The 26,149-nt window shown below is 39.1% G+C and overlaps 1 protein-coding gene across 1 annotated transcript in view; it reads left to right on the top strand.

The window, feature by feature from the left end:
* LOC126471163 (uncharacterized) overlaps positions 1 to 26,149 on the top strand; it is a 253,999-nt gene that overhangs the window by 196,828 nt on the left and 31,022 nt on the right. Inside the window, 4 exon segments of the mRNA XM_050099266.1 lie at positions 2,570 to 2,733; positions 3,246 to 3,558; positions 5,663 to 5,820; positions 15,247 to 15,430. Of these exon segments, the coding sequence (XP_049955223.1) occupies positions 2,570 to 2,733; positions 3,246 to 3,558; positions 5,663 to 5,820; positions 15,247 to 15,430 (819 nt within the window).

Genomic DNA, 26,149 nt, shown 5'->3' with positions numbered 1-26,149 from the left:
GAACTTGTGTCACCTCAGTTGAAATCATATGTTGCAGACTAAAATAAAACTCTTAAAATTAAAAGATGTCCAATTTTCTGCGTGTGAAGTATTGGGCAGTATCACGATCATAAAGTGAAACAATACTGTCTAACGTATGTGGTACATCTGGGAAGAGGCATGACAACAAGAAGGTGCTCTGTAACAAAGAGTGGAAGAGGTTATAATAAGATTAGGGGATGATAGCAGCAGCAGTGAAGATGGGGACAATGACATAGGAGATGTGGATAATGACGACACTCTTTGAAGACTGTGGAGAGTGCCCTTTTACATAGCTGCGGGTAAGAGATGAATCTATGCATTCAAATACTGAAACATTGTAATCTTTACTTTTCCACAGCATATATTTCCAAACTTTCTCTTTATAACAACAAAGAGAGTATGTTTTGATCCTCTGAGGTTATTAGCATTTTTTTTTTTTTTTTTTTTTTTTTTTTTTTTTTTTTTTCACACTTCACTAGTATCGTATTGTAACAAACCTACAATTATCTGGTGTGATATTCAGTCAGACGACTGACATGGTGTAACAACAAACAGCCGCATAATAGCATTGGCAACTTTTCCGTTGGCTGTCACAGATTTTCTTTCAGTGACCCACTTATACCTCTACAGTTCCCAAGCAGTCTTACCTCAATTTATGGTGGAGAGTACTTTGGTATCACTATAATTTGCATACTTTCATGTTCCATTTGCAAATTATGCACAAATGGATGATTATTGGTAAGCCTCTGTATGAGTTTGCATTTCTCCGCCATTCCTGGCACAGTCATTTTGCGGTGTGTGTGTGTGTGTGTGTGTTTGTTTGTGTGTGTGTGTGTGTGTGTGTGTGTGAGAGAGAGAGAGAGAGAGAGAGAGAGAAGAAAAGAAAAGAAGTTTGTGCTGGGGGTAGGAGGGGGGTGGGGGGCAGAAAAGGAGAAAGGATTATGTAGGTGATCTGGTGGATAGAAGGCTTCTTTGGGAATAAGGAAGGGGATAGTCAGGTGGACAACAAGGACTAATTAAGGCTGAGTCCAGGGAACGAAGGAATTAGTGGTGTATATGGAGGGGGACTGCTCATCATTACAGAGAAACAAACAAATGAACACTCTCACCCTTCCCTACTACTGGGTTCCACCCAGAACTGGAGCTAATGAATCTGTTCTCCACCAAGATTTTGCATACTTCTTGTCACACTCTGAAGTAATAACCCCTACCACTGTCTGATATTCCAACATGCACACAATGGACACGACATCCTTTTCTTCCCAACTCCAATCTTGTTCCCAATCCCTCTGTATCAGGCTCATATCCTTTCAATAAACTTGCATCCAAAACCTATTCCTTACATCCTCCTCCCACCACCTATTCCAGTCCTGTCACAGGCATCTCCTACCCCATCAGCAGCAGGGCCACTTTTGGAAGCAGCTGTATGATCTATGAACTTAGCTGGAACCACTGTGTCACATTCTATGTGGGCATGATCACCAACTAGCTGTCTGTCTAATTGAATGGCCACTGCGAAACTGTGGTCTAGAGACAGCTGGACCACCTAGTTGCTGAGCATGCTGTCCAACACTATGTGCTTGACCTCAGCAACTGCTTTGCAGTCTCTGACTTGTGGATTCTTCCCACCAACACCAGCTTTTGTGAATAGCACACGTGAGAACTCTCCGTGCAACATATCGTCCGTCGTGCCGTTGACCTTCACTAATCCCTTTCCCTGCACCTGTCTATCCTCTTCCCAGCTCCCACTCCAGCCCTGCACACACCTTACATCCTTGCAGAACGTCTGTATAGACCTTTCCCCTTCTCTGCTTTTCACTCCCCCCCCTCCCCCCCTTTCCCTCCTCAAGCAAAATTTCCTGATGCGGCACCTAGTAGCCCACTATCCTGTCCCTACACGCTGCCACAGGCAGGACTAGCACCTTCCTCAATATGTAACGTGCTATCCCCCCCCCCCCCCCCCCCCACACACACACACACACTTACTGCTCCGCACCTCTTTTGTACCCACAACTACCTACCACAACAAATATGCAATAAGGAAAACGTGGTTCCACCTTGGACAAACACAGTTTCTCTTGTCTTACTAGCCAAGCGTGTTTTGGAGTTTTCCTATCTTCAGTTGGTTTTATTTATTATCTTATTATTACATATTTGTATTCACAAGTCTCTTTGGTATTTGTAGTACAGCTATGATTATTGCCTTCCGTTATGTCATTTTTTGTAGATTTTGTGTTTTCGTGCTTCTGCAGGATGTCTAACTGAAGATGGAGAAACTTCACTGAAACGTGGTAGTAAAACAAGAAAAATTGTGTTTGCTGAAGGCAGAACCAAATTTCTCTCATTATATATTAGGAAGCAAGTGCAGACAAAGAAAGAGATTCCACCACAAAATGATCACCACACACACTCCTTTGTCATTTATTTACTAGCTTATTGACTTTTTCTTATCACTCTGTTGACAGTTTTCATTTTATCAATTATTTGTTTCTGTTCTGCGTATAATCTTTTGTACTGATATTCTCAAACTGTGCTTTGAATTTTGCAGGTCTTCAGTATGTTTCTGGATACTCTAAATGAACTAATTCTAGCACATAAAGATGATTTACATGATTGGATATACATTCTGCTTACACGTCTCATGAATAAACTTGGTGGAGATTTGCTGGGTTCAATCCAAAATAAAATACACAAGTCATTATCTATTGTAAGGTAAGTGTTATATATTTTAAATTTGCAAAATGTGTTATCTGTTCTGTGTTGAAGTAGGTATTCGGATTTGAGTTTTACATTACTACACAAATTAACAAATTCTGTTGATGTAAGACAATAGTAGCTTTCATAATTTTGTGCTTTCATATTCAGAGCCAGCTGGGGAATCTTAGCAGCAGAAAACAAGAAAGAGGTGCAACTATTCATTTGAATTATGAAAGGGAGCTTTATATTTATGGTCCCCCCGCCCCCCACCCGTAGCAGTACACATTTTTATTAAATGTTTTATCTGTGTTTTTAGTCATGCGTTCTCTCCCTCCCTCCCTCCATAATCCTCTACAACTATATTTAGTTTTAAAATTTTCCATTATAATATTTTTAAGATGCACATGCAACTTGCCAAAGTGGTGTGAAAGTTTTAAATCTCATTTGGCTGTGTGTGCTGCTGTTTTCTAAGTTTGCTTAATATTTCTAATAATTTTGTTTTTATATTTTCTTGCTTTATCCTGCAGGGAATCATTTTCACTGGAACTCCAAATGAATGCAATTATAAGGTTCCTGGTTGATCAGACTCAAACACCCAATTCTAAAGTTAAAGTAGCTGTTCTTCAATACTTGGCCCAGCTTGCATCCTATATGGATGCCTCATCCTTTAACCCAGGTGCCCGAGAAGCAGCTGCAGCTTTAGCCAAAGTAATCAGTTGGACAAATGATCAGAAATCAGCTGAAATCAGAAAAGCCGCTCAGAACGCTCTAATTGCATTATTCAACCTGAATACACCTCAGGTGACAATGATTTTGTCATCACTGTCTCCAGATTACCAGGTAAGCATACATTATCAGGAAACACTTTCACTTATACATTGTTTAATTATGTGTAGCTTGAAACTTCATGTAGATTAGCTTGTGTGGTAATTAATAGTGATAATGTTAAGATTTAGGACACTCGATGTGGAACTGATTATTACTGCAATTCTGTTCAAATTCTGCCTCTGTATGTATAGCATTATGACAAACATTTATACTTGATGCACACTATTTCTGCTATGCTGTGAGCTTTGTTTGACTTTTTTTATCACTGAGATGACTATTTTTGTGAAAACCATCAGTGAACATTGTATTAACACATTGCCAGTATAATAATGTCATGTGACGAGGGCATCCCGTCGGGTAGACTGTTCGCCTGGTGCAAGTCTTTCAAGTTGCCGCCACTTCGGCGACTTGCGTGTCGATGCAGATGAAATAATGATGATGATTAGGACAACAGAACACCCAGTCCCTGAGCGGAGAAAACCTCCGACCCAGCCGGGAATCAAACCCGGACCCTTTGGATTGACATTCTGTCGCGCTGACCGCTCAGCTACCGGGCGCGGACATTGCCAGTTATTGTACTTTCTGTAATTTTGTGTTGTATTAAACATCTTGATTCCTGTAGTGATTCAAGCAACAATGTAGAAATCTTTTTTACCATTACATTTATATTTGGCAAGCCACAAATCATGCATGGCAGGTTTTACTTATCACTAGTATCACTTCTGCCTGCCCCACCTTGTTCACAATCAAGTGTAATATGATGTGGGAGAAGAATGAGACCCCCACCACTTGTCTGTTACCTCCAGTAATTGTTTGTTCCTGACTCCAGTGGCAATGTTGAAGTCAAAGCTCAGTGTTCTGCTCTCCCGGCCTTTTTTGTCAGCTTTCCTGACCTTGGAGCCACTACTTCTCACTCCTGTAGCTCCTCAGTTGGTATCATGAAGCTGAGTGCTCCCCATTTCAGTCCTCATACTAAGGAAAAATCCCAGCAGTACCAGAAATTGAACCCAAGTTGTCCACATAGCAGCCAGAGCTATCGAGATAGACACCAGGGCAATATGATCAACACAGTTTATAGTAGTATGTTGTGAGAATTTTCTAGAAAAACACATTACACAAAATTATTTTGTTCTGTAGTTAAAGGGGTTCAGAAAGATGTAGAAAAGTTTTTTATAAATTGCTGAGGTGAACAAGAAAGTAACGGACAGGATAATTTTTTTTTTTTTTGTGATTGGGGTGATTCAGTAGGGTAAGCTGTTGGTTGTAGTTTGTTGCTGTCGCACTCAGTCTTATTGTAGCATGGCAGCTATGAAATCTGTATATCTTTTATGGAGACAAGTTCTTTACTAAAGGCAGTAATCTCTAAGTTCATTACTCTTGATCAAACGCAGTCCTAAGAAATTAAACCAAAATTATGCCATCTATTTCGTAATGATATCACACATGTACACAATTTATACCTGAGAAGAACGGTGTTGTGTTTTATGCAAAACTTTAACATTTTTTGCTCGTCTCTCACTCTTTTGTTTCTTTTCATTTCCCCCTCCCTCTGCCAAATAATTGTATTTTTTCCCATTAAATAGTGAAATATTGCTGAAATGTTCAATCTAGTTTGTAATCAACTGTCCTTAACTGCCGTTGAATTCTATGTTGTACACTCCTGCCTGAAAATATAATACATATAAATTAAACAGTGGCCAGTATGTGCTTCAACAGTTGGTCAGTTTTATATCCTCATATTTCTGGCCTCACACCTTAATGAGGTCTTTGAACTTTGTTCGGATTAGAATACAGTGTGCAATTAAATGGTTTGCTAGTGTATCAATTGTCATGCGAGTGAGCTATGAACTAGTAGACAGTTCATTCAAGTCCATCACATGAAATGTGTAATAGGAGTAAAAATCAGTCACTAACAGTATCATCACTGTTGTTATCAGTAGTAGTAGAACTTTTAGTTGTAGTGGTGGTGGTGGTTCTGGTTGTAGTTGGAGGAGGATAAATAGAGTTGTAGAACTAGAGAGATGAAATTTGAATCATGTGAGAAATGTTAATGTAAGTACACTTCGACAATAGCAAAATCAAATGCAGGTTTATATGAAGTCATTTAATTGTACAGGAAACAGCAGCAAGCCTTGTAAATAGCCATGTAAGGCGCAGTAGCACGGGAAGTTCGCCCCCATCACCATCACCACATGTTCAGTCTCCAGCAACTCCACAGTCTAGGCCTTCTCTGGAGATGGATGAGGGAAGTCTCAATCCAGAAGAAGTGTACAGGTAACTAGAACCTCTTTTGTTGATATTTCTTTGTTCTTAGTCTATGGAGCCTTAATTATTATTTATTTATTCAAATCAGAAACAAAACCATACATGGTTATTACCATTAAAAACAAATGAAAGAATAACTGCTCTTTAATTTCACTCAGACTCACAAATAGATCTTCTTCCATGCAAGGTGCAGACCACAGTAGGTAATCCAGTAGATGCTCCAAGTTCTGTGGTAATTGCAAAAGGTAGTAAAGGAAAAAGATGGTGCATGGCTAGCCCACCATTCGTAGCTATAAATGCCTAATTTGGACTGAAAACGTTGCCGGCCGGAGTGGCCTTGCAGTTCTAGGCGCTACAGTCTGGAACCGAGCAACCGCTATGGTCGCAGGTTCGAATCCTGCCTCGGGGCATGGATGTGTGTGCTGTCCTTGGGTTAGTTAGGTTTAATTAGTTCGAAGTTCTAGGCGACTGATGACCTCAGAAGTTAAGTCGCATAGTGCTCAGAGCCATTTGATTGAAAACATTGTGTATTGATTGACCAGTACCATGTAAAGCAGCTTGTGTGCTTTGCATTAGAAATGAACAAGATTTTGAGAAGTACTATGAGAGAACTACAGAAAAGTACACAACCCAGTATGGTGGTAAATGACTGAAAAACCACCAAACTTTTGGCAAGAACTTTCAACAATACTTGCTTTTGATTTATGGCTCTGAGTACTATGGGACTTAACTTCTGAGGTCATCAGTCCCCTAGAACTTCTTAAACCTAACTAACCTAAGGACATCACACACATCCATGCCCGAGGCAGGATTCGAACCTGCGACCGTAGCGGCCACGCGGTTCCAAACTGTAGCGCCGAGAACCGCACGGCCACACCGGCCGGCGCTTTTGATTAATTCCTTTATTTTCTCATTCATTTCAGTACTCCCTCTTCGTCTTTACTCCTCTTCATTGAATTTCATTTTTAATGTGTGAATAATAACCACTGGTTTTGTTTCTTCTGTGATATTCATAGTGCTTAACAGAAATAAGCAAATTTTTCAATTTTACCTGTAGTCTTCAGAATATATTTTTATGATACTAGTAATAACAAGTCTCTGTGGTGAGTGTCCATTGAGATGAAGCATTGTGTAAATTAAAACTGTTTTCTGGGCTAGAAATAAATTTCCACATTTCACATAATGCAGCACTACTACACAAGATGTTGCGTTTGTAACGTGTGCGTGGGGCACACAATACTCCTTAAAGCCTGTACTATGGTAAGTTGACGGGCTTCACCTTATGAGAAAGGATTTTTGTATAGAAATTGACCGCGTGTACCTGAATGGAGGCATATCAGACTTACACCCACTCTGTAATAACAATGATACGTCATGCAAGTCCGAAATGCAACTACACGTCAGGATGGACAAGAAACAACACAGAATATGCTACCAATTTGCTAATAATACGGTCGCCAGCCTAATTAGGCATTAACTGAGTTTCTTCCCTGTACAAGTTGATGTACGTTCATACAAAACAACACGTAATAACACTGCATAATATGGTAAATTTTAGAACCAGAAAATCTACCGAACTGATAATTTCACTTTCTGTACTAATATGGATAAACCATAAATACACAACATTACACTATAATGTTTACTACAAAACTTCGTACTGTCTATTGATCTGATTAAAATCGGGCATAGGTTACCCTAGAAATAGCACTTTGGAAACACAAACACAATGTCAATTTTGATAAAGGTAAAACACTGATAAATTTTGGTTTTTTGATATTGACTTTAACTTTACTGATCAAATCAGTTTAGAACACTTCAGAACTCAAATGAATAAAAAAGGGGGGGACCCTGAAACTGTTATGATCTCTGTATACAAAAAATTTAATTACTGAAATCATTGCGTGCTCAAAATTTCCACTATATGAGTTACTACTCTTTTTATCTTATTTCCTGCTCATTTAAATACCATTATATCTGTCTCGACATAATTAAACTTCATTACTAAACCAATTTCAAAATTATCTTCCAACTTTGTCAGATCTTCGTTATCTATCTAATGGTTCATTAACAAGACAGTTCCTTAAACATCACTCTAACATAGCTAGGTCTGCAGGTAATTATTATTAACATAAACTTTAATTCTTCATTTCGGGACGCTCGGATTGCACAACATTTGGAAAGGACCCTGGCTAGTTTAGTTGTGAGGATAATTAAATGATAGGACAGTTCTGGTAAAATTTAAGTTGTTATTGAACAGTATGGAACAAAAGTAACACTGGTCCTCACGAATACAGTACTAAAAGTTTCAACCTGTTCGTATCGATGCGGCGGTTGGCGGGCAGCGAGATGGCGAGGCACAGAGCACACATACAACCACAGCAACGGCTCGTGATGTATCGGCACTTTACTTCTTCATAGCGTCGCAATGCTTTTCCATTTAGTGCCTATGGAATTTTGCCATGCTGTATAGGCGTCGGAATGGCATATCCGAGGCTCAATGAAACTATGTCTTCCAGGAGAGCCTCCTCGATCCGGACCGGGTTGCTCAGACCAATGCCAAACTCCAACTACTACTGCTGAGCCCGTTATGCCATGCAGCGCCCGTGTGCATTTTCCCGCGCTCGCCTGCCATCCACCTTTTACCGCTCCCTTACAAGCCGGGTATTCACCCGAGGTTTTGCATTCTACGTATCCTAATACATTGCCTACGTATGGACCAGACGCACAATTACAACTTTAACATCTTACAACAGTTACAACATTTGTTACACTTCAATTCTATTATAATATTGCTTGAAATTTGACATAAACATTAATATTCACATCGAAAATTGTTTACAGTTTCTTTATCATAATGGCATGAAAAAAAAAAGAAATGAAATCAGAACATCGATTACACTAATTTATCGAAAAATCAGAAAAAAATTATTATATGTACAATAGTACAGCGTTGTTGTTGTTACACGTTGATATGTAAGAACTTTGGAAAGTTTGTTAAACATGTTATCCCACACTACGACCATTGTGAAACAAGAGTGGCACATTGTCAGAACAGAATTCAGGTCCCAGTTTTCCTTCAGACTCAGTTGTGCTACATTACGAATAACAGATGTAACATAGTGTGTGAGGGAAATAGCACGGTAACTGGAGACGTCCTCCAAAGTTGAAGTACATGCAACAGTAAGATTGTTGCAGGCAAAACATGTACTTCCCGTAGTTCCCAAAGTGATAATTCACCACTCACCACCCAATGTACAAAATACTCTAGCCCATTCTTATGACACAGCTACTCTTAACCCTGGCCACATGTGTCATACTCTTGTGGAAAACAAAATTTCTAAATATGCACAGTGCACCGCAGCACATCATATTCAAGACCTATCACCTGTGAAAGCAGTCATGTTATTTACTGCTCCATTGTAACTTTTATGTGGACATGATTACCTACCAGTTATCTACCCGAATGAATGGCCACTGTGAAAATGTATCCAAGAGCAGAGTTAACCACCCAGTTGTGGAACACACTACTGAGCACAACATACTCGATGTCAGTGGCTGCTGAACAATCCATGTCCCCATGTCCCTCCTCCCCCAATGTCAGCTTCTCTGTACTGCATAGATGAACATTGCCCTTATACATCCTTCTATCCTTCAGTCCTCTTGGCTTATCCTGTCGTGTTGCTGCACCTTCCTCCCAGCTGTCAGCCACCCTCACCACCAATACTTCCTCCCCTTCCCCACCAACCCTTCCCCCTCTCCACCTTCTTTTTCCCTTTCCTTACTAGACCTGATACAACCCTTGCCCAAGTCTAGCTGCAGTACTGGTACATGTAGTTGGGCAGTACAATATACACCTGCAGGTGTATGTATATGTGTATTCTGCACTAGTTAGCTCTGTAGACAGACATCGTCCAAGCTCAGCAACATTGTTAGTCTTGTTTTTGTGCCTTCAATCACTCGACACCAGAACTATACGGTGAGATGTTACCTTTACCCATTTAATTATTTATAGTGCACCAAGGAATTTCCGTTACATGTAGCACAAGTTAGATTAGAGAAGCTTGCATTAGATTTTCCTCTAAGTCACATATTGTGTGAGGTGGTGCAGTTGTGTTTAAAACATTTGAGTGGAATGTAGTTCAAACTCATTTTTGGTTATTCTGATTTGGATTTCTCATAAATCTCTTGCGGCAGAGGATTTTAACCTAATTAGTCCTGCTCTTTCCCACCTACACCTGGAGGGGTTTGAAATTTTGTAACCCTATTTAAAATGCAGTGCAGTATCACATGTCAGTGTAAAATACATTTAAGACTACATATTCAAAACGATTCACAAAATCAAATTTTTCATTTCCTATTTTTCTAGGAATCTGTATCTGAATGTCTTCAGAGCTGAAGATCACAGTTTATGAACATTTCAAAATAAATTTATTGCCTTTTGGCTTTCTCTGTTACTTGTCATTGGAGTTACATACAAATATTTTTAGAGTTCAGAGGTCAAGTATAAACAGTGTTACAAGCTTTTCACTTTGACATTGGTTCTTACAGGTAACCAGAATGAATTGGTGTTAACAATTTGAAATTATTGTGAAGCTAAATTCAAACTTACAGATGATCATGTCTGTTTTCAGAACAGAGCTTAACAGAGCATTATGTGATGCTTGAAATGGCTACGTGTTCCGAGTATTTTATTTTTATTCAAACACCCCCCCCCCCCCCCCCCCCCCCCTTACAGTCATCCCAATGTTGGTGAATATAATAGTTAGTCATTATGAAAGTTCTGTTTAAAGTATTACAGTATCTTTTAAATACATTTTGTGACAACCCAAAGAAGAATTGTAATTCTGCATTGCATGAATGTCCCTGAATCATAGAACTGATACAATCCGTCCAAAAGATATTGGAAAGCAGAACTGTCATTCAGCAGTTCTGTTGATGAATTAGGCACATTTTGCAAATTTTTGTGAGCAGAGGAAAAACATTATTTTAAAAATGAAGCATTCAGCAGCTATGTTTCAGCCCAAAGTGAAAATCAAACTATAATGGTGTACTCTGAGGTGACAGAAGTCATGGGATAGCGATATGCACATATATATACATGGCAGTAGTGTCGGGTCCACAAGGTACGGAGGTATGGCAGTAGTATTGGGTCCACAGGGTAGAAAAGGGCTGTGTATTGACAGAGGTGTCTTTTGCATCCGTATGATGTATGTGGAAATGTTTCTGAATGTGACTGTGGCCTCATGATGGGCATTGACAGACTTTGAACGCCAAATGGTAGTTGGAGTTAGACGCCTGGGGCATTCCATTTTGGAAATCATTAGCAAATTCACTATTATAAGATCCACAGTGCCAAGAGGGTGCTGAGCAGCAGTGTTTGCGTAAAGTTGTCAGTGCTGACAGACAAGCAACACTGCAAGAAATAACCACAGAAATCAATGTGGGACGTACGATGAACATATCCATTAAGGCAACACAACAAAATTTGGCGTTAATTGGCTAGGGCGGCAGACAACTGATTAAGTGCCTTTGCTAGCAGCACGTCATCACAATCATCGTGTCTCCTGGGCTCGTGACCATTTCAGTTGGGCCCTAGATTATTGGAAAACAGTGGCCTGATTAGATGAGTCTCAATTTCAGCTGATGAGAGCCGATTGTAGGGTTTGAGTGTGGCAGAGACGCAGCAAAGCTATGGACCTGGATTGTCAACAAGGCTCTACAAGGTTGCTTTGTAATGAGGTGGGCTATGCATACATGGAATGGACTGGGTCCTCCAGTCCAACTGAACCAATAATTGACAGGAAATGGTTGTGTTAGGAGACTATTTGCAGTCGCCCATGGGCTTGATGCTCCGAAACAACAATGAAATTTTCATGGTTGACAATGCGCCATGACACCAGGCCACAGTTGTTTGCGCTTGGTTTGAAGAACAGTCTGGAAAATTTGAGCGAATGATTCGGCCAACCAGATAGCCTGACATGAATCCCATTGAACATTTATGGAACATAATCAGGAAATCAGTTCATGCGCAGAATCCTGCAATGGCGACACTTTCACAATTATAAATGGCTATAGAGGCAGCATGGCTCAGTATTTCTGCAGGGGATTTCCAACATCCTGCAGGTCGAGTTGCTGCACTACACCAGGCAAAAAAAGAAAGGCCCAATACGATATTAGGAAGTATCCCATTACTTTTGTCACCTCAGTTTAATATCAAGTTCCAGAGTTTTCAACTGGGTGAGCTTGTCAAAAAAGTGCTGGAAATAGCTGTATTTTTCCCAGATACATTTATATGTGTGATATTTACTAACTAAAGTGCATTGCACAAGCTGATTGTTGTGATCATATCAGTGAAAACAAGTTTATTACTCTCTTTTTGTCACTATTCAAAAGATCCAATTTTTTACCGTGTGTTATCATTAGTATGAATATTGACAACCATATATTAAAATTTATTTCTTCTGTTGTGTCTTCAGTCTTCTTACGAAGCAGACGTGTTTTACCTTCTGTGTGGGATGTTTGTTACAGTTATTTACTGACATGCATTGAGGTGGTTTTCCGCTCTTCCAGAGAATCTTTAAGTGTAGCTTTTGAAATCCCTAGATGGTTATGCAATGTCTACAGAACATTTTCCATAGAAATTGGAAGGTAGTACTTACATACATGCAGGAAGATAAGAGCTAAAACTAGCCGTGTTTCACAAGTGTTGACCATTTTGTATAGATTAACTAAAAAGAGAACCAGTTTGGCACAGGTGTCACTGCTCCGGAGTGTACATGTCCATGTGGAAATTTGTGTGTTCTTCATTGACTCAAACCACTGATGTGGGTGATGGCAATAGTATCACCTAATTGACCCTGTAGGTTAGTTTCCACACATTTGCATCAGTTGGAAACGGCACACACTGGGGATGCAATGGTTTGAAAGTACTATGTGTTGTGTTCCTACCATGACTGAAAGCAGTTTTCATGGATAAGGGGGCCGGGCGCTGATAACCATGCAGTTGAGCGCCCCACAAACGTAACATCATCATGGATATGGGGTGGACACTAATACTGGCAGTTACTAGAACCAGGAAGAACAGATAAGCAGTCAATATCATCCTTTTTAGACAGTGAGGTGACATCATTTAGTTCCAGTATGATGAACATAGAAGATTTATGGGCAAAGTTTAAACGGATTGTAAATTACACTGTGGAGAAATGTGTGCCGAGTAAATGGATTAAGCAAGCAAAAGACCCACCTTCATTTAGCAACGAAATTCAGAAAAGTCTGAGGAAGCAAAGGCTATTGCACTCTTGATTCAAAAGAGGCCGTGCAAATGATGACAGGCAAAAGTTAGTAGAAATTTGTGCAGCTATAAAAGGATTGATGTGCGTGCCATACGAAGTCTACCACCTCCATACCTTAGCAAAAGATCTTGACGAGAACGCCAAAAATTCTGGTCCTGCATAAAATCATGTAGCAGATCTAAGGCTTCTATCTAGGCACTCATCATAAGTCTGGTGTATTTATAGTGAATCTCTTGTTCGCACGAAGTCCCAAGTGGCTGGAATTTGTGCAAGTGACTCCTGTATATGAGAAGGGTAAAAAAACATACTGAAAAACTTACAGACCAATATCCTTAACATCAGTGTGCTGCAGAATTCTTGAACATATTCTTATTTCAAATATAATAAATTTCCTCCAGACTGAAGAGATTTTGTCCACAAATCAGCATGGTTTTAGGAAGCATCCCTCATGAGAGCTCAGCTTGCCCTTTTCTCATGTGATATCCTGCAAACTATGGATGAAGGGCAACAAGCAGATTCCATAGTCCCAGATTTCTGAAAAGCATTTGACGCAGTGCACCACTACAGACTATTAACGAAGGTATGAGCATACTGAATAGGTTTCCAAATATGTGGGTGGCATGAACACTTCTTAAATAACAGAAGCCAGTGTGTTGTCCTCGATGGCGAGTATTCATCAGAGGAAAGGTTATTGCCAGGAGTGCCCCAGGGAATTGTGCTGGACCGCTTTTATTTTCTATATAGACAAATGATCTGTGGACATGATCTGTGGACATGGTGAGTGGAAATTTAGGACTGTTTGCTAATGACACTGTGATGTATGGGAAGGATACAAGTTGGCTTAGACAAAATTTCTAGTTGGTGTGATAATAGCAGCTTGCTCTAAATGTAGAAAAATTTAAGTTAATGCAGATGAGTAGGAGAAACAAACCCTTAATGTTCTAATATAGCATAAGTAGTGTGCTACTTGACACAAGTCACATTGATTAAATGTCTAGGCGCAACGGTGCAAAGTGATGTAAAATGTAACGAGCGCATAAGGGCAGTAGTAGGAAAGGCGAGTGAGTGACTTGAATTTATTGGGAGAATTTTAGGAAAGTGTGGTTCACCTGTAAAACAGACCACATATAGGACACAAATGTGACTCCACAGAACAACCACAGAAATACAGAATTATAGTTTTGTTGATGGCCTCAGTTCTGTGAAAATGCTGGATAAAGAACGAGAAACTACATCACATGATTCTGGCATCAGTCAGATGTCGTGCGGTATGGAGAAATTAGAAGAACAAATGGAACTGCTTGAGTATTTGAGGTCCGCAGCAGGTTGCATTAAAGGAAAACTTTGAAGCAATTCAAAGTCAAGCTGCTAGTTACCGGTAGGTTCGAACAACACTCAAGTATTATGGACACACTTTGGGAACTCAAATGTGGGTACATGCAGGGAAGACAACATTGTTTTCAAGGAACACCATTGAGAAAATCTAGAGAACTGGTGTTGGAAGCAAACTGTAGAATGAGTTTACTGCCGCCAACATACACTGCATGCAAGGACCATGAAGAGAAGATGCAAGAGGTTAAGACTCGTGTGGAGTCATATAAATACTTGTTGTAGCACTCTGTTTGCTAGTGGAACAGAAAAGGAAGTGACTATTAGTGGTACAGGGAATCCTCTGTCAAGCACTGTTTGGTGGCTTGCCGAGTGCATATGTAGAGGTAGATGTAGAAGGCAAGTAAAATTTGTAGAATAAAGACTAAGGTGGTCTGTATGCCATGTATTAGGTCTCTGTAAGAAACAAAGGAAAGTGGTTGAGGTGTTCACCTCACCTTCAGGAGTGGGCTTTGTGTTCCTATCCCACAAACTTGATTTGCATTTTTCATTGGTTTTTTAAATAATTGCAGATAAATGTCAGAATGGTTCCTTAAACAGTCCATGGCTACTTTCCTTTTCATCCTCTTCTAGCTGGTTTAGTATCCCTCTTAAACTCCAACCCTCCTACATGAGTGGTCTGCAAGTAACGATTTACATAAATAGCAGGTCAGTATGTAATTTTTTTTTTAAAATCAATATACTGCAGGGTTTCTACCTTTCAAATTTATTTTCTAACTTTCTGTTAATTAGGAATCTTTGTGTTTTGCAGGTCACTCCACAGAACAACCACAGAAATACAGAATTATAGTTTTGATGGTGGCCTCAGTTCTGTGAAAATGCTGGATAAGGAACGAACTACATCACACGATTCTGGCATCAGTCAGATGTCTTGCGGTATGGAGAAATTAGAAGAACAAATGGAACATCTTCTGTCAATTAGTAGAGAACCTACAGTAAGTATTTAATAACTAACTCAAAGTTCTGAGCTTTATTAGAGATATTGTTCGATGACTGGATGGATAAATAGAAAATTTGGTTCAGCCAGATTATTAGAACCAGTGACACACAATACACAATGGAAACAAGAAATATCCCAGTCTGTGAAGCATATTGTGTGGAATAGCATACCTTATCAGGAAACTTTAAGATACAATTCCAGTTTGGTGTGTGAAATGACTTAAGTTGCACAGTTGTAGTCACTTTACTATCAAATGGGACTTCTGTTAGTAACTCAGTGGGATCCTTTCTGGTAGTGCAGGCGCACAGCAGCGGCAACTCCCATGGAGGCAGCTATAGCCATGCAATTTTCCTGCTCTGCAAAGCAGTTCATTTGAAACAGCTGTGTGCAGTTGGAAGTACTGTCATTGTAGCTTGTCTTAGTCTGTGGCAGCTCAAAATGAATTATTCACAGCTCATTGAATTAGCATGAGAACATCTAGGATTGTTTATCTCCAAACACTGTGAATACGAACATAGTAGTAGTAGTAGTAGTAGTAGTAGTAGTGTTAGTGTTAGTGTTAGTGTTAGTGGTTGGTGTTGTTGTAGTTGTGAATATGTGAGTACAGATCATTTCACTGAATTCCTTCGTGATGCATCTTTATTAGAGTTTTTTGTGGTTCCTACTTGGAACATATCCTGCAATGAATCTGAAAATCTAAATCCCAGGGTGATGAGCTATTAACAGTCAAACTAGATTAGTATAACCAGTCCTAATATGGATTTTGATCTGCACTAAGAAACACTACTGCAGCCTACATATCACAAAGGCAGAACTGAAAATATCTTTAAAAACTATGGAGGAAAGGCATCTGATGTCTCTTAAGACATACTCCGTAAACACTGATGACACAAAACATTAGGATCACTGCCCACCATGAGACTGAATGACACCTGCTTGTGGTGTAGGCATGTGATACAGTAAGGAAAGTATATCAGTGGAGAGCAGAGGTGAAAGGGGAAGCATTTTAGTGACAATATTATCTGCAAATTGGGAAATCCACCAACATTAACGACTTTCACAGTGAAGTTCGTTGGCTGTTCATGTGCTGCTACCATGAGTATGTATGGAAGGTGGTTGAAGGATAGTGAAACCATGAGTAGGCGACAAGCCTCATCGCAGAACATAGAGGTTGGAGGCTTGCCCACTTTGTAAACCAGGGTAGACAGTGATACATGCAAATCTGACTACAGAGTACAATGCTTCTGTAGATATGTGTGTTTTGGAGCACACCTTTGATGACCCCATGTTGACTCCACGAGATCATCAAGTTTGGACCGTAGATCATTGCAAGTGTGTCAGCTGATTAGATGAATCACATTTCTCGTTACACCAGGTCAAAGGTTGTATTCTAGCATGCCACCGTCCAGGTGAACAGCTGCTCGAAATATGCAGTTGTCATAGTTGTATCATTTTCGTATATGAGCAGGCACGTGCGTGCACGGCTGCTTACACACACACACACACACACGCAAACCACTTTTATAAGAAAAAACTTGCATGTATGTGTATGATACTTCCATGCCTTCTGTTTGATACCACATATCATGAGAAATAGGCCTGAATTATTATTGAATGCTGACAACCTCTCAGTTATGGTGGCCGTCCTTTGCTGGCCTGATGGTATGCAAAAACAATGTTTTGACACACATTTTATGGAAAAAAGGTGTTTTTCTATTGGGAACTTCATTGGGAGTGAATGGCTTTTTAAAAAGTGGCTACCAGCAAAAGACAGAGGACCATTGTATATTTGGCAAAGAATATCGTTTACAGTGCCAGGTTAGAAATACCTTATTAATGTCCATATCAATTTCATTGACACTTCTTTTCAGACTGCAGGCAAAGAATATGTAGCAATTTCTAACATGCAGAATAAAAAGTAAGAGCTTTAACGAATTTTTCCCTCTTTCCTGCCCACAAATGAGCTGTGGTATTTGCAACATTTCTCTGATTTTGGCTCTCTAATGCTGCTAAGTGAAGGAAATTATTTCATTAAACATGTGTATAGGTAAAGCAATGTTTTGTGGTTTGACAGTGTGACCACTGATGTGAATAAAAATGTCATTAATAAAAAGAGCTTCTGCTATGACTCTTATGGTTGCAAAATAGTAATGGGATATTAGCAGTCACCTTTCAAAGAGATCAATCTAAAATGCTTGTAGACCTAATGTAACACTATTAAATACAACTACATAAATCAAGAGTACACTTGCAGTGGCATGCTATTGATTGCTGAGAGTGCAAGTTCCTAAGGGCAAGTTCCTTTATATGCAGTGATCCAATTCAGGTGTTTTATGGACAACTAATGTCAGTGTTTTAAGATGCCAGTCAATACCCCTCCTCATTTATATTTTCATGTACGTCTCAAATTTTCCATTGTCACAAACAACATGGAAAGGACCATTACTATCTGCCAACACCACCACTGCCAATTATCTGCATCCAGTGTGTTGCGTCTACTCAATCATGCAGTGCCTTCAGTAGATATGGGTGTAACTGCCTAAACAAGTGACTACAAGATATCTACTGCTGTGCTTCAATGAGTGTAATAAGTTAAACTTAATCCCTTGAAAATGAGCTTCCATATCACTGTTGGCTGCCAATTATCAGCATGACCTTCCTTGACATTATCCTTTTTTCCTGACTCTCAACAGTCGACTAGCATCTTTGAACAAATATGTTTGTTGTCACATGAAAGTTGATCTGTATCATTACATAAAATGTTAATCTTCAAGAAACAACAGTCTCAAAATATTTCCACACCTCTGAAGAATTCCATTGCAATACTCAAAGGATTGTTATAGGTAGGAGGCTACACACATCAGGTTATAACCAACTAGTTGCACTTCCATCGTGGATGTACTCCACTTAGATTTTCATATAGCCACAAAACCATTTTTGTGCAAGAATATTGTTCTTTTATACTCTAAATTATTTCTTTTAACACTGTCCCAAATATTTATAGTTCCTTCTGAAATATCCATCATTTATTACATCAGATGCAGTACTTAGATACATTTGAATATTAAAAAATACTTTTTCTGTTCTGTAAAAACATTCATATTTTTCGTAATAAAGAAATTCATTATATGATATGGAAAAGGTCTTAATAGAAATTCTCCTCAGTTACTTGAGTCTTTGAAAATGGTAATTGGTATTAAATAGACAGTTATGGGGACACATGAAACAAAAGTTAGGCTAAAGTAACGCTTTTTTTGGAAATAATTGTTGTATTTACAAATGATTGCTTTGTTTACTTATAAGTAGAAGGTTTTGAAGTTGACACCAGTTTTCCACATTTGCCTATGCTAGAGTATCATATTAACATTAATTTTTTCCTTACAAGGGTAGTTAGTTCACACAATCACAACGAGATGTCTGTACTCTGGGTAGAAATCTGTGATGTGGCGTCTCTTTGTTGTTGTTCCCATGTAGTAAAATGTGAGGATAGAAAAAACAAAATTTTGATTTGTTATTAAGTACTTCGTAAAGGTAGGTATGAAAGCAAAGGAAATTCATGCCAATTTTCAGAACACACAGGGAGACTGTGCATCTTAATTTTCAACTATTGCCAAGTGAAGAAATGAGTTTAAGTTTGGTCAAGACAGCTTAGATGATGATGATCCACTGTTTCAGATGTGCCACCGTTTCAGAAGTTACAGCAATAGTGCGTAGAATGCTCATGGAGGATCATCGATTGAAAATGCAAGAAATTGCTGAAGCTTTAAGGATGTTATCTGAATGGGCACATCACATTTTAACAGTGGAATTGGATATATGAAAATGATCTGCTGGACGAGTGCCTTGGCTCGTAATGCAGGTTCAGAAATGTATTAGAATGAAAATGTCTAAATGTTGTTTGACCCTGTTCATAGCACTACTAAACCCCAGAGACGAGACAACCATCAAAGCAGTAGAGACTTGTTGATTCACCACCACCGAAGAAAGCAAAAGCAATACAGTTGGGTGGTACGGTCATGTTGTCAGTTTTCTAGGATCCAAAAGGGATTCTGCTGATAGTTTATTTTCCAACTGGTCAAACAATTATGGAACAGTATTATGCTGACCTGGACTAACTACAGTAAAATATCCATGAGAGAAGTCCAGGTTTGGCAAGGAAGAACATCATCTTTCATCAACACAAGTACCATTGAAATGGCAAAAATACACAAACTAAAATACTAAAATACAAATTGCTGCTAAACCCACCTTATTTGCTGGATTTGGCTCTGTCAGTCTTCTTCTCTTCCTCAAGCTGAAAACTTTCCTCAGTGGACAGACATTCTCTTCAAACAAAGGACTGACAGTTGAAGTTGATGGATATTTTGCAGAGCTGAGATCAAGGCACTGACTGTTGCTGGGTCAAGTACAGTAGTGTAAACAGAGACTATATTGAAAAATAAAAAAGTGAGATAAGTCATTTCTTTCAATCCCATTCCAAGAACTTTTCAAGCTACCCTTGTATTTCAAGTTTTTGGAGTACCAGTCAAAAAATTTGTAAACCTCAGGAGACATCACACTAATGCCATGTAACACTGTCTCTAACCATCATATGAGCTGGAATCTAAAATTTTCGGGACTATTGTCACCATCTGGAAAGTAGAAGAGTAGATCTTTGCCCCACTAGGTGGCTAGAGCTGCGTATCTGATGAGTCAGTGTGCAGGGTGGCATTCAGCTGGGAGGATGTGTTGCATGTCCAAGTGATTTCCGTAATTCTCTGTGTTGGGTGTGTGATGATTTTACAATGGATCCGTGAACAGAACAGTGCGTGTGTATCAAATTCTGTGCGAATCTCAGGAAAAGTGCTTCGGAGACCCTTGGAATGATTCAACAGGTGTTTGGGGGACAGAGCATGAGCCGTACACACGTGTTTGAGTGGCATGCTCAGTTCAGGGCCAGCTGTACAGACGTCGAAGATGATGCTCACACTGGAAGGCCCATTAGTCGCACAATGCCAGACATTGTTGCCAAACTTCAACAACTGGTTTGTGCGGATCGATGTCGAACCATTCAAGACTTTGTGAATGAAGTGGGTATTGGTTATGGGACATGTAAACGAATGTTGACTGATGAGTTGGGTATGCATCGTGTCGCCACAAAATTTGTGCCAAAGATTTTGACTGCTGATCAGAAGGCACAGTGTGCTGAAGTGTGCATGGACCTTTGTCAGACCGCATCTGATGATCCAACCTTTTTGTCATGGGTTATCACTAATGATAACAGCTGGATTTACAGTTACGACCCAGAGACAAAGCAACAATTGCCCCAGTGGAAGAGCCTGGGCTCTCCAAGACCCAAAAAAGCAAGACAGATGAAGAGCAAAGTGAAGAGCATGATCATCGTTTTCTTTGATACCAAGGGAACTGAACACAAAGAATTTGTCCAATCCAACCAAACAGTGAATTCCTTGTACTACTGTGATGTTTTGCGATTGCTCCGTGAAAATGTGCGGCGATAGTGGCCCGAACTTTGGTGTCAAGGGAACTGACTCCTGCATCATGACAACACACCCTGTCGTGCATCCTTGCTCACCAGGACCTTTTCGGCAAAAAACGACATGGCGACACTGCCCTATCCACCATACTCGCCTGATTTGGCATGACTTTGCGCGCTATTCCCAAAACTGAAACTCAAGTTGAAAGGCCGTCGGTTCAACACTCTAGAGAGGATTCAAGAAGCATCGCTGGCAGTGATAAACACCCTCAAAGAACAGAACTTCCAGAAAACGTTTGACCAGTGGCAGAATTACTGGGATTGGTGTGTACGTGCTGATGGAAACTACTTCGAGGGTGGTGGTGACCATTATTCCAAAGGTAAGGTTTTCAACAGATGGCAGCACCAGACCCGAAATTTTGGATAGCACCTCGTAATAACCTTAGTTTATCAAGGAAGACAAAGCACTAGTTTGTCAAGGAAGAGGATCTACGAACTTCTTCAGGTGTGTCTGCTAAAGCAAACTCATTGACGATTAGGTGCCGTGGAGATACAGAATTGTGTAGATGTTGATTGCTACATTTTGCTTGTTGTTCAGAATAGTCCCAACATTTCTATTGGATTGCAATTAGACTAGTTGGGGTGCAGTAATATGCATGAGTGTTCATCGAACCAGGAATGTTTGCAAGCAACCCTGGGAACACAGTTGTTGTCATTTTGGAAGATGGAAGTGTTCACAGCATGACATCACGAAGACAGGGTAACACTTGGCCACCGAGAGTATTGAAGTAAACATCCTGGTTCATGTTCGAGGTAACATGAAGGAGAGGTGAGCTGCACGGAACCAGTCTACATACTGATGATTAAAACAACAAACAACATTAAGTGCAAAAAATTAATTTTCTTACATTCGTTCATAAAAATCTATTAGTGAATACACGCTATTTTATTAATTACATACACATTGAATAGGAAATCAATATAATGAAAGTTATGATGTGCAAACCCCCCCCAACCCCACACACACGCGCGCACGCACGCACGCGCACACACACACACACACAGTCTCTAATTACAATGGAACATTAACAACAAAGCAATAAGCCTATTATACTTTTTAATTAGGCATGAAGTGTGGGTAGCAGAAATCCCTGTCTCTTCATCCTGATGTCAATTTCCATAGGAAGGCATGAGTCGTGCAGGTGTAGGAAAAAAGGAAATTTAGTACAACTGTGAATACAAAATTTATACTGTTCCAAGAAAACAATGTTCAGCATTTGCACTAAGCTGACCTACACTCCATGCCTAATTAAAAAGTATAATAGACTTATTGCTTTGTTGTTAATGTTCCATTGTAATTAGCGGTGTCAACCAATTCTGCAGATTTTCTTCGTGAATCTGGCAATGCGATTTAGTATGGTTCACCATCACACCTTCCCAGATACTTTATTCCAACTGCTGCAGTGGCTCAAAACTTTGATACTATATGTCCGGAAATGTTTAACCAATAGACACATCACTTTATATAAATGATTTGACACACAATTAGGCACGATTTTAAATTTTTATTTCTGGGCATCGAAAACACTTCCACACTCTTGGCTTCCTTCCTTCTGCTTCCTTTTCACCACTGCACTCGCCACTTGGTGCTCCAAGGTCAAGGATGAATATTTGAAAATTGACTATGAACGAAATACTGTTCTGTGTGAGTGTTACAGTCATTTACATTTTTACATAGTATCATATTCTAATTTCTATTTAATACTTACTAATAACATTTGTTTAAGTAGGTCTAAAGAAAGTAATGTTTTTTCCGTCATGACAATATCGATATTTTTCTATACACAGTTTCATCAAAAAATTTTAATTTTTCATAGTTACATTACTTTCAGTACAGTTGTTATGTTATACATGCATTTAAAGGAGTAACCGTTGACTTGGATTTCATCATTTCTTCTCTGTATAGTTTTGAGCAGAGCTGGGAGCAATTATCAAACAGTAAGCTTTTAGGTTTCCCCACATTTACAAAAAATACATACTCAACGTGTCTCTTCCCATTATTTTCTCATAGCATGCGCTTCTGTACTGTAACATCATTCCGGAAATTCCGACTTGCTTTTACAGCTTGTTCTTTATCAGAAGGTTTCTTCCTCCTCCTAACCTCTACGTCTTCAACAGCTTTTTATCTCTGCTGAACACATGCTGTCTCTTTAATTTAATTTTCTACAACATTGACTTGTGTTACTAATTTTTTTCGTGAGCTACTGTAACCTTTGCAAACATATCTTAATGTAAAGATGTTCCGTCTGCACTGAATACACATTCCTCCTCTTTTTTCCCTAGTATCTAGTTTGCTATCACTAATGGTTGGCTTCTTTATTCACATTGTGACATAACAACACTAATAATTCTTTCAGTTTGTGTGTCTTTTTCTTGAAATGTTTCTCTTCTATTAAAAATTGGTCTGAATTTTACACATCTTCATCATTTTGAATCCACATTGATACTGTATTGTATTTTCAGGCAAAGCTGTTTCCCTACCACTTGATATGTACTCCTCCTCACTGTCACTAATATCCACTAATTATAGGCTTCTTTATTCATATGTTGCAAAGGGATTATAAATTCATCATCACTACTGTTACATCATCATTACTACTAATTGAATTGCACTTGTCATTGTGTACATCTGCTTTTACCTACAAGTAGGCAAAATCTTTATCGGACATTTGAGGCGTAAATTATAACCTCAAAAAATAATTTGTTCGAGTGAAAAGAGTGGCGTATCCTATGCAACTGTAGTGGATCTTTTTTGTTTTGTGGCAGAAGGACATTAGCTGTCTACAAATTATTATTACTGTTTACTGGCATTTTTACGCCAGTAGACCGGTGATTCTGTTACATGAAGTGGTTTGCAAACGTGGTGTGTGTGTGTGTGTGTGTGTGTGTGTGTGTGTGTGTGTGTGTGTGTGTGTGTGTGTATTTTTCTGCTTTCATTGATTTATGTATTCAGAGTATCTTATTCTAAACTTTGTTTGTCTTTCACATGTATGCTTAATGATAGTCATTGAAGGTTAATTGACGTATGTCTGCACAACTTCCAACAGTGTTGGTAACTTCACTTTTCAGAGTCGTCGCAGATCGTGTTGAATATGTACCAGAATGTTTTTCCCTTCATCTCAAATATTCGTAAAACTTGTTTGGTAAGTCCAGTAACTGAGGACGAAGTGTAAAGTACTCACCACTTTCTTTTTAATACATGTATAGCTCATTCACATGCCTTTGGCATCCTTTTAATAGCTAAAGCCACATGGTAGCACTTATCTCCAAGCACAGAGGTGGTGGTGTATCCATCCCAACCTAGGAGGTTAAAGTATAACCTACTTCATAAATAGAATAGATTCTAATCTAACCTAACCTTCTTGATCCTGTCAAAAACTGACGAAGAAGATTGGATGCACTGTGACCAAGCAGTCGGCCAACGTTATTGGGCGATCTCTGTTGATGGCCTATGATGACCGTTGTCAATACTGCTGTGAACGTACTGCTGTCAGAAATCATCCTCCCCCATTTCACCACTCGTGCTTCTCCTGTGTTGTCACTACCACATGGTGTGTGCACATTTCCCTCAATCCCCACCACACCAGAACTGGTCTGTTCATGATTAAGAGCATGAGCAGGTACAAGTGCTCATACTCAAAATGAGTGAGTGTCTTATCCTCTGATACTTTGTTACACATTTGTGAGTTTTTACTCTTCAGTAATTCATTCATTGATTCAACTTACTCCTTGCTAATTGATTATATGTGACATAATCATCAGAGAATGCCTGCTTTCTAAAGCCTTGCGCACTTGTCTGTTCCAATAAAATTTTGATTCAACTTGCCAACTATTGACAGGAAATAATTAGTAAATAGGTTACACAACACTACATTCTGCCCTGCTACTTCGGTAACTACGGGTCTTACAGTTTTGATTCCATTCTGAGACCTGTCTGTCCTCTTCATATAATACATTATTTTAGCATGTTCAATTATATTCTTAAGTAATTTACAGTTTTGCCTGTAATAATGTTCTGTAAATGGGCTGTGACTGTCTGTATTACGATATAGCTCCCATTTTCTCTCTCTGTGTGTAATAATGCCATTGCTTCTCCAAACTTATTACTTATTTCTGCTTACAATTTCTGAATGGAAAAGGCCTAAATAATGCTGAAGTAAAGAATGTGCAAACTTCATATGAAACTCCAATGTAGGTGTTTATTTTCTTTGGCTGTGTTGCATTACTGTATTTCTGCCAGGAACTTTTCTGTTAAACAATGTGATTTTTAAGTCGTACACTATAATTCATGCAATTTGCACAATAATGCAACTCTTTCCATTGTCCTTAAATATAAAATTTGATGCTTTACAACTTTCATTCTATTGAAGCTTTTCTGTATACTGCGTTAAATTATGAAATAGGACAAAACTTTTATAAAGAAATGAGATACCCCCCACCCGCCCCCAAAAGCCCATATGTTTCCTGTACTACCAAGCCTAATTTGATGTATCAGTGACTGATTCACTTCAGTATTTGATGAGCTAAATTTGCTATAAAATTAACTGTGTGGGGTGCAGAGTCTTTGAATAACTCCAGAACTTTCTAAATAGCCCAAAATAATTTTTTGATGCCCTGACTTAACACATGTGGAAAATTGGCACAAACTTAAAAAGTCTCTTTTTTTTTTTTTGCATGTTAATAAAGTCGTTAAAACTTTGCCCAGCTTTCTGTAAAGTATTACCAGCTACTGAGTTTCCTTTTGTGACGAAATTGTAATTCCAAACTGTTTGGAATTGTCACTGATTAATCTACATCTTTATTTAACTGGTTTCTCAGTGATTTTTTAAGAGTTGGCCATAATACTTAACTTTCAAATTCCTTAATCATTGTTTCATTAAAAATAATGTTTACAGCGGTCCGTAGAACATAGAAATTGAACCAATAAGTTGTAACTTCACATTTGAGTGTGATTTGCATTTACACAGTGATTCTCAATATGCTACTGTGTGGAGGGAGCCAAAAACACTTTCTTATTAATTCAAGTCTGAAAAGTATCAGTATGGAGATGCAGGATTTTTGGTTTATGGTGGTACCCCCCTTGAATCCTGTTCACTCTTGTGCAGAAACATGACTGCTCAGAAGTGGTGGTGTAGATCATTGTATTCAACAGTTTCCACAAGAATGACATGAAAGACGCAT

Source organism: Schistocerca serialis, chromosome 3 (genome assembly GCF_023864345.2).
Source record: "Schistocerca serialis cubense isolate TAMUIC-IGC-003099 chromosome 3, iqSchSeri2.2, whole genome shotgun sequence".
In the NCBI taxonomy this organism is placed as follows: domain Eukaryota; kingdom Metazoa; phylum Arthropoda; class Insecta; order Orthoptera; family Acrididae; genus Schistocerca; species Schistocerca serialis.
The sequence above is the reverse complement of the archived record's forward strand: the minus strand, read 5'-3'. Positions and strand labels throughout refer to the sequence as shown.